The sequence below is a fragment of the Alosa pseudoharengus genome, unplaced genomic scaffold, assembly GCF_046254945.1.
Source record: "Alosa pseudoharengus isolate Yale_2024_CS ecotype anadromous, Long Island Sound unplaced genomic scaffold, YU_APseudo_1.1 YU_APseudo_1.1_scf_5, whole genome shotgun sequence".
NCBI classification, from domain to species: Eukaryota; Metazoa; Chordata; class Actinopteri; order Clupeiformes; family Clupeidae; genus Alosa; species Alosa pseudoharengus.
In genome coordinates, this window is record NW_027468837.1 from 39658018 (window position 1) to 39667157 (window position 9140).

The window sequence follows — 9140 nt, forward strand, 5'->3', positions numbered from 1 at the left end:
TGGCTCTTGACTCTTGCCATGAATGGCGGGGCAGAGTGTTCTGGGAGAACAATTGCAGAAGATGAGAGAGGACGGTAGTGCCCTTTTTTCTCATTTTTAAGCCTCTCATTTTACAGTTCCCTGCGTTGAACACCTCTTTCTGCCGCACCATAAACCTTCAGCATTTTCATTAAACAAAGAAACCAAATTTTATGAATAACCCACCACCACTGTCAGGGCAATGTGCAACACAATGTCCATCTCTGACCTCTGACAGTCCAAATCTAAAAAGAGATCTCCTGAATAAGAATCTAAATCAGAAAATAAAATCTAAAAGAGATCTCCGGGGTTTCTCCTAGACAACAATGAGATCGCATGGGAGTTCTGCTTTCAGTAATAGCCAAATTTCAGTAATAGCCAAAACTCTTCTCAGACGTCAAAGGAGATATCTCAAAAGGGTCAAAAAATCCTACATACGTTTTTACTAAATGCTTAGACAGCTAAATACCACCTCTTTTCTCGTTCTCAAAACAGGTTTGGTGTTTGGCCCCAACTTTGGTATGGGCCACAGATTTTCACAATTACACAAAGTACATGCACAATTACACATGTAACTAACCCACGACAAGAACACTGTTGTGGAGAGGATTAACTACAGTAAGTTAACCTTTAACTATGGTTTGTCAGTTAACATAGATGTTTTTTCGCAGAAGTTCCTCATCTAATTTTCTCTCACACTGTTGCCCCTTAAGACGTTGTGAAGAAATGAAGAAATGTCTGTAATTAAATGCACTAATAATGAGTCACATCTAGGTCTCCTGAGCTATCAAAGATCAGATCCATCTTCGAAAACGAATATTTCCCTCTGGGCAGTGAGATCGTGAGCAATAACCAACTAAAGCAAGCCAGGGTCTGTAAGAACAGAGGGCCAAGTAGACACCAGAGAGCCGAGCCCAAGGTCAAATTAACAGTGACCGCCACTGTCAGAGGAGCACAGATCGGTACAAACTGTTTTCATCCAGCGCAGCGTTTTGGTGGAAATTGCAGGAGGTTAATGTGTGCAATCACAGCACCACTTGACAATCAATTCCTGTAATTATGCTCAGGACAATAGGTCAATGCCCCAGGGAGGCCTGGACTTTCAGCAGAAGCATCCCAGTGCAGCAGAAGTCGGAGAGATGAATCTGAATCAAAAAAGTGTGAAAAGCAACGACTAAATATGGTTCACAGTCTCTTTTAAATATGTTCAATAGTAGAGCACGTATGTTTCATTGGTTCTATAGTTAGGGATTTACTTTGCCATTCCTACGAATGTTAATGCAACATACAGTGCCTATAAAAAGTCTTCAACCCCATGCTAAAGTTGACTAAAAAGAGGAATAAAAAAAATAATCTTTTGGAAATGGATCTTAATGCCTTAATTAAAAAAATGAGGAAAAATCATACCTTTAAGGACACCAATTTTCTCTGTGAATGAATAATGTATCGTAAATAAATAAATGTTCTTCATTAAAATACAGGGTGCATAAGTATTCATACCCCTATATGTTAAACCTATGTTGAATTCCCATAGAGGCAGGCAGGTTTTTATTTTTAAAGGCCAGTTATTTCATGGATCCAGGGTACTATACATCCTGATAAAGTTCCCTTGGCCCATAACCCCACATCATCACATATCCTTTACCATATCTCACGATTGGAATGGGGTACTTTCCATAAGATCATCTCTCAATGCAAATCAAACCAGCTATTAGGCTAACTGAAATAAAACCATCCCAATCTCTAGGTGTGTTGTATTTTTGGTCAACTTTAGCATGGGGCTGAAGACTTTTCATAGGCACTGTAACACTGGACATGCAGCCAGCACAAACACAACCTAGTCACCTTATGCAAATAAAATAAATAGAAACAAAATCTTGTTTTCTTCTTATGTTGCAACAGATGAATACAATGTTTACGTAAGGCCTCATGTGAGGCCAGATGTGATTAAGGGGATTACATAATCCTCCCTCCCAAACCCACTGACCCCCTTCCAGACCCACGGAAGCGTCACAACAGATCCCAGACAGGCTCGCCATCGCCCCCACAGAGGAGTGCAACTCGCCCGGAGTCACCCCATCCACCCGCTCGCTATCCATCATCAGCAGACCGTCCGTCATTCGTCAGTCACTCAGTCACTCAGAGTCAGTATCAGTGGCAGATACTCAGCAGCTTTGTTTTGGTCAAAGAAGTCCTTCTTGTGGAATTTAGATTCTTCGGTGTCGTTGTTTTAGGGACATCATCATGCTTCGAACAATGTTTCAGCATGCAAAGAAGCACCCTGGGGTAAGTTATCTTTGTATGATTTATTATAAAAAACATACTTGGTTGTCATTTTTCTGAGCTTTATGACTTCCACCTAATATAAATTTGCCCATATAATTCATTATGCAATCAGTGCATGACATATTTCTCAAAGGTGGAACAGAAATCATGAAAGCTGAAAAATATATATTGCTGGACAGTTGGCAGTAGATATCTATATGAAGAATGATTAGGAATATAGCAAGCTACTTAAATATCCAGTGTACAGAGTCTCTCGTTGGCATGTGGCTAAGTGGCATGGATATTAATCAAATGGATTATGAGTCATCATTACTCAGATTAGAGCACAGAGGTATGAAGTGTGTTCATCTAAGGCATGGCTCACAGCATGCAGAGATAGTCTGTTCATTTTGCATCCAAATTAGCATTTAGCAATGAATTAGCATTTGTATTTCATATATTTGATGTGTTCATTTTCTATTCTAAAATGTATTTTTGCCTGTATTTGGTAGGTCCGAGAGTATGTACTAAATGCCAGCACGTCCTTGTGTTGTACAGAAAACAATCGGCACATTAGGCTTCAGAGAATCAATCTGCAGATGACCCAGTTTCCTGTGGCAAACTTGGCTTGGCTGGGCACCAACCACAAATCAGTGCAACAGTATTAGGCTATCAAGAACTTGAAGTGGGAGAGTTTTGCTGCCCTTGAAGCCCAGAGTTAGCTAGATGGAACTTATGAAGTCAACAGTGACCTTGTTGGCTGTTCCGACAACTAAGAACTTGTGGAACATTGATATCTGGACAGTTTCCTGGACACAGTTGAATAAACCAAATGTATTTTTCAGCGCGGGATCACTTACTTAGATATTTAATGGATATTTGATGGATGCAATACACATAGAGAACTGCAGAGCAAATATCCAGTGTGATGCATCACTGCATTTGTACAGATAATTTCCAATGTCTGTCCCTCTTAAAGGGCCTTTACTGTATGTGTTGGTCATCAGAATGGCCCTGAGTCAGGTCACTAGCAAACCAAATATTTCTAGACTCAGCATTCCATAACTTTCTGTCATTAAACTGAAGTTAATAAACTCACACACACAGATGTTCACAGGTGTTTGTTGATTAGGTGAAAAACGTTCTGGGAAGATAAACTGTAGATTGCTTTCGCACATCTAAGCTCAGGTGTGAAACACTTTTTTTATATATATAAAAAGGAGCCCTTAATTGCCCACATAACTTTCTTTGCAGATGTGCTGTTTGCTGAGTGTTCAAGTAAGTAATTACCTGGTAATGCCGAACGGAACTCGTGTTTGATTTATACCTTATTACTTTATTTATTTCTTTTTAAAAAACTGAATGTGAATGGGCCTTCACAATGCCACTTATGCAACGATTGATTGCCATGTTGGATAATGTATGACGGTGGCTAAGTAAGACCTCTAAAGCTTCAGTGCAGGCTGCCGCTGGCCGGAGAGAGTGCTGCCACCCCCTGGCAGGTGCTCTGACACATGCAGTATATAGTCACCCTATAATTCACTGTTTCATTAAGGGCGTTAAAAAACTCTTTTTCATGGGAGTCACACATTGCACCCTATTTGTTTAATTTTTTCCATCGAAATGAAAACTTTGTTTAATCAGATTCTGCAGATTTAACCTCTGTGAGGCCAAATAAATACGATTTTAGAAACAGGACAGAGAGAGGACAGCGTTAGTGTCTCTAGAGGACAGCGTTAGTGTCTATCGGTCTGCCATGTCATATCTATTCATTTCTTTCTTCTGTTACACAGCCACAAAAAATCAGTCTGGCTTTCCTTTTTAATGTGTCTGTGTGTGTGTGTGTGTGTGTTTGAATCGAGGCGTCACATTTTCTCTCTTAATGTGCATTTCTATTCTAATCCCTGTCATGCTTCCCTTCCACCACCACCTTCCCCGGAAGTGAGCCTCTGATCCTGTCACACAGCATGACAGGCTGGGGGTGTGAGAGGTGTGAGGCAGGGGGGCAAGGGAAAGTGTGTCTGGGCTGGGTGCTGCGTGTGTGTGTGTGTGTGTGTGTGTGTGTGGTGGGATGTGGGCATATGAGGATGGCACGCACACACAGCCGGAGATCTCTCTCTTCTGCGGTGTCCTTGCCCGCTCAACCCTGCCTGACAGCGAACTGCCTTAGCGAGCCTGCGCCTCATACATATTAAACAGCAGCGAGAGGGAAGAATAACAACCTTCGTCTGTGTGTATTTGTTTATGCATATGCACAGACACACTGACAAACACATACACACACATATTAATATATATCATATACAGCCTTTGTGCTTGCCAACCTTGGCTTAGATGTGCATCACACAGATCCCCAGCCGAACAGACAGCTGACCACATGGATGCATGCGGGCGGTGGCCATGCATCATATCGTCCATTGACTGCACACAGACTGTTCTAATGTATATGTTCCAATGACTGCACACAGATGGTTCTAATGTATATGTTGCACTGACTGCACAAAGACTGTTCTAATGTATATGTTCCACTGTCTGCATACAGACGGTTCTAATGTATATGTTCCACTGACTGCACACAGACTGTTCTAATGTATATGTTCTACTGACTGCACACAGACGGTTCTAATGTATATGTTCCGTCTCCAGCTCATACCCCAGTTCTGCTTCCTCATACTTGGCATGGGCGGAGCCAGCCTCTATCTCGTCCGCCTGGCCAAGGGACCGCACGTCACGTAAGCGCCACGCTAAACTGCACACCCCCCCCCCTCCACACTCATAATAAAGCATCTTAGCTAATGAATACTTGAAAATCAAGTCAAGGGAATGAGGGTGAGAATTTGTTTGGCCAATGAATGACTGAGTATCATCATTTGCATGCCAAGACGTTTGGGATGAAAAACTAGGCTCGTATATGATGGTAATGTAGGTTCAAACTCCTGTGCTGGCGTGGGTTTGGAGTTATAGGAGGCCTTAGGTCGAGCCGTTGCCTGCTTGTGTTTATATTTGTGTCATGGTGCTGCATGACCTGTAGATCTCAACACCTCCACGAGAACCCATTCCATTTCATGCAATACAGGGTGCCAACTAAAAGGATTCAAGGAGTCAAAAGACTTTATTGTCATGCAGTTCCTGCAATGAAATTCTTACTTTTCTGTCGCTGTTCTGACAAGTCCATTTAAGGTGAACAGTTTTAAAAAGAAGTGTTATCTGCTTCTATAACCATAACCTTCTACCATCACTCTCTCCTCTTCCTCCACCCCTCTCTCCTCTTCGTCTCATCCCTCTCTCCTCTTCGTCTCATCCCTCTCTCCTCTTCCTTCATCCCTCTCTCCTCTCCCTCCATCCCTCTCTCCTCTCCCTCCATCCCTCTCTCCTCTTCCTCTCCCTGCCTCCCCACATGCTCACAAGCAGCTGGAACAAGACGAGCAATCCAGAGCCCTGGAACAAGCTCGACCCAACCTATCAGTACAAGGTGAGCTGCGTGTCAGCCCTGGGCTTACCTCTGCTCCTACCTGACGGACACTAGGCTGACAGGTCTGCAGTCTTGATTCACCCTCTCCTCACTCACATACACACACACACACTCACTCACGTACACACACACTCACTCACTCACGTACACACACACTCACATACACACACTCACTCACATACACACACACACACTCACTCACGTACACACACACTCACTCACATACACACACACTCACATACACACACTCACTCACATACACACACTCACTCACGTACACACACACACACACTCACATACACTCACTCACGTACACACACACTCACTCACACACACACACACACACACACACACTCACTAATACACACTCAAGTGCATCTTTATTAACTCACTGAAATCAAGCTGTGTGTGTGTGTGTGTGTGGTCTCTCAAATTGCCTCTGTTGGTAAGTATTTCCAGGCATGTCCGTTTGACAGAATAATTCATCATTCGGCAGACGAACATTTTGTTCTGGCTGGCGGCTGTTTCAGAGGGAGACGAGGGGCTCCGATGAAGAGCAACACACCTTCTGACAGCTGATGAAAATATTAACAAACGGAGACTAACGGAATAAGGAAGGAGGGAGGGAGGGAGAGAGAGAGAAAGAGAGAGGGAGAGAGAGAAGCGGAGATGAGGATGAGCTGCGGTAAAGCGCCACCCTGCTCCTCACACCGTGCTGTGCCGCCCGCCACTCCATACCGCTCCACGCCACGCCACTCCGTACCGCTCCACGCCACGACACTCCACTCCGTACCGCTCCACGCCACGACACTCCGTACCGCTCCACGCCACGCCACGCCACTCCACTCCATACCGCTCCACGCCACATCACGCCACTCCATACCGCTCCACGCCACTCCATACCGCTCCACGCCACGCCGCTCGGCTGTCGGCTTGGGTCCGTTCCGCTCCCGGGGAGAGCTAGGCCGGATGCCAGGCGGAGCTGGGCCGGATGCCAGGCGGAGGCCTGTGCCCGCGTAACAAAAGTCACGGCCGACAAAAGGTCACAACACGGCATGTTTAATTCTCAACAGCAGGCAAAGGTCACGCATCGGAATTCCACAGCAGTCTCAACAATAATAATAATGAAGATGTGGAAAGGGAGTGAGAGAGAGGGAGGTAGTGCTGCTGTGTGTGTGTGTGTGTGTGTGTGTGTGTGTGTGTGTGCCAAACCAATCAAGGTAGAATATGCAGGAGGAAAATAATCAGCGCAGACGGAGAGCGTGTCTTCTGTCACGGCAGGGGACGCCACTGCCGTCTGTGACATATGCAAACACACACCGCTGATCAGCTTCAGCAGCAGACACTACTGGCCATCTCCACACCTCGCTCACAAAACTAGTGTGTGTGTGTGTGTGTGTGTGTGTGTGTTTGTGGCATCATGCATGCGCATGAGTGTGTGTGTGTGTGTGTTTGTGTGTCTGCAAGACACTGCTTTTTGGGGTAGCAAAACAGTGGATTGTGTGCCTTTGTGTTTGCTTTCCTGGATGTGCACACACACACACACACACACACAGACACACACAGACACACACACACACAGGTACGCACACATACACACACTGATGAAGTTAATTTAAGCAAAGCATATTTAAATGTATTCTCTTCGTCCCCTCTCAGTTGGTGGCTGTCACCACTGACTACAAGAGTCTGAAGAAGGAAGGGCCTGACTTTTAAAGGTCCTCGCCGGGGTCCTGCGGCACCGACTCTGGCAGTGTCCCCTGTCACCATGACGACAGCCAGCAGCAGTCCTCACGCCGCTCCCTGATGATCCGGTCACCCAACGCCTTTCGGGGCCAGCGCCATCAACGGAAGAAAAAAAAAAAAACACGAAAAACAGAAGGAAAAAATGTAACAAAATGAAAAATAATTTAAAAATAATTAACAAAATAAACTATTTATAGGCTACCATACGAACGCAAAGCCATTAAAGATCACTGCTGAAAAGCGTTTTGCCTGTGTGTGTGTGTTCATCAGAAAAGGGGTGAAAAATTCACCTTATATATGAATATGATTCAGCAACAGCGTTCTCCAAAGCAATGAAAGAGAAAAGAGGGTGGGGCAACTGGGGCACCTCCGACTCTTCATGAACACACAGGAGTGTACGGGGTGCACTGCACGCTCAGAGGTGAAGTTCCAGCCAGCAATTAAAATGAGCCCTGAATGAAATGAAACCGCAATTTCTATTTGTGAATAATATAATAAAGAGTAAGGTTGAATTTCGGTGGGGGGAAAGCAAGTTTGAAAATACAGCCGTGTTAGTGTGTGTGTGTGTGTGTGTGTGTTTTAAATTAATGTGTGATTGCTTTTTCCGAGCCGAAATCAAAAACACTCCTCTGGTAAATTTTCTGTCATGGTCTGATGTTTTTGTGGTACATTGTGAATGACAAGCATTGAAGACACAGCTGGCTTTGGAGTAAAGGAAGGTTCTGGAGGCCCAAGTGCAGTCTGAGAAAAAAGCCTCTGCTTTTATCTGATAGTGTCAAATTTCTCCTGCATTATGGATAGACAATTGGAAGTGAGTGGCACTGCCGAGATAGTAATGCATGCTATCCACATGCAATCTGTACCGTCTCCTCCTAGCAGGTGTCATTTAGCTCGAAAAATGTGGGGGAAAATGGAGACAAAAAAACTCTCTGCCTTTAACCTGTCTCTGTCGACATCACGTCACCCAAAAAGGCACAACCAACCGAGACCACTGCAGGAAACTAAACCAGCAGGGAGGTGAAGCACAAGAAAAACACACACACACACACTCACTGATATCATAGGTCTTCACCACTGGTGCTTAGACTCCGTGCGTGTGTGTGTGTGTCACAGTGGAGCGCAGTGAGCCTGTCAGGGTCCCAGTGCATGCTGACAGGTAATCAGGCAGGCCGAGGCTTCTCACCAGGCATAATCACTGGCCCGCAGACACACACAGGGACAGTCATTACCCAACCGGAAGGCTTCGTGGGCCATCATGATTGCATTCCCTCCATTTGTTATTCTTTGTATTGCTATTCATCCACGGGCCCGCAGGCAATCTGCACAGCCTCGCACACCCCAGCGCTCAGGCAATTCCACAGCTCGGAGCCAGGAGAGGGGCTCAGGGAGGTGTGGGAAGAGTGTGCTTCTGTGTGTGTGTGTGTGTGTGTGTGTGTGTTTATGTGTGAGAGTTGGCAGTGCTGGAGAGAGAGAGCGAGAGAAAGAGAGATAGAGCGCGAGCTGGCCCATGTGTTTATTCCTCATCGTTCCGGTGCTTCTCTCGGCGGCTTGTTTGCGCGGTGCCTGTCGCACGCAGTTCTGCACCGCCGCCGCCACCAAGGAGTAGGAGGCCTCAGGATCAGGCATCTCTCTTGCCCCC

At 45.4% G+C, this 9140-nt stretch overlaps 1 protein-coding gene across 1 annotated transcript; it reads left to right on the forward strand.

The window, feature by feature from the left end:
- The first annotated feature begins 2188 nt into the window (after positions 1 to 2188).
- On the forward strand, positions 2189 to 7634 carry LOC143104268 (NADH dehydrogenase [ubiquinone] 1 alpha subcomplex subunit 4-like 2). The gene is made up of 4 exons (XM_076268254.1): positions 2189 to 2304; positions 4930 to 5015; positions 5695 to 5755; positions 7415 to 7634. Exons 1-4 carry the CDS (start codon positions 2263 to 2265, stop codon positions 7469 to 7471), a joined length of 246 nt encoding a protein of 81 aa, XP_076124369.1. The 5' UTR covers positions 2189 to 2262; the 3' UTR covers positions 7472 to 7634.
- Positions 7635 to 9140: the final 1506 nt, after the last annotated feature.

What these genes read in the sequence shown, in the direction of transcription:
- LOC143104268 (XM_076268254.1), top strand. Translation starts at nt 2,263, where the DNA reads ATGCTTCGAACAATGTTTCAGCATGCAAAGAAGCACCCTGGG. An exon ending in ATGCAAAGAAGCACCCTGGG is followed by an intron (nt 2,305 to 4,929) that starts GTAAGTTATCTT and finishes TTCCGTCTCCAG; the next exon opens with CTCATACCCCAGTTCTGCTT. An exon ending in ACCCAACCTATCAGTACAAG is followed by an intron (nt 5,756 to 7,414) that starts GTGAGCTGCGTG and finishes GTCCCCTCTCAG; the next exon opens with TTGGTGGCTGTCACCACTGA.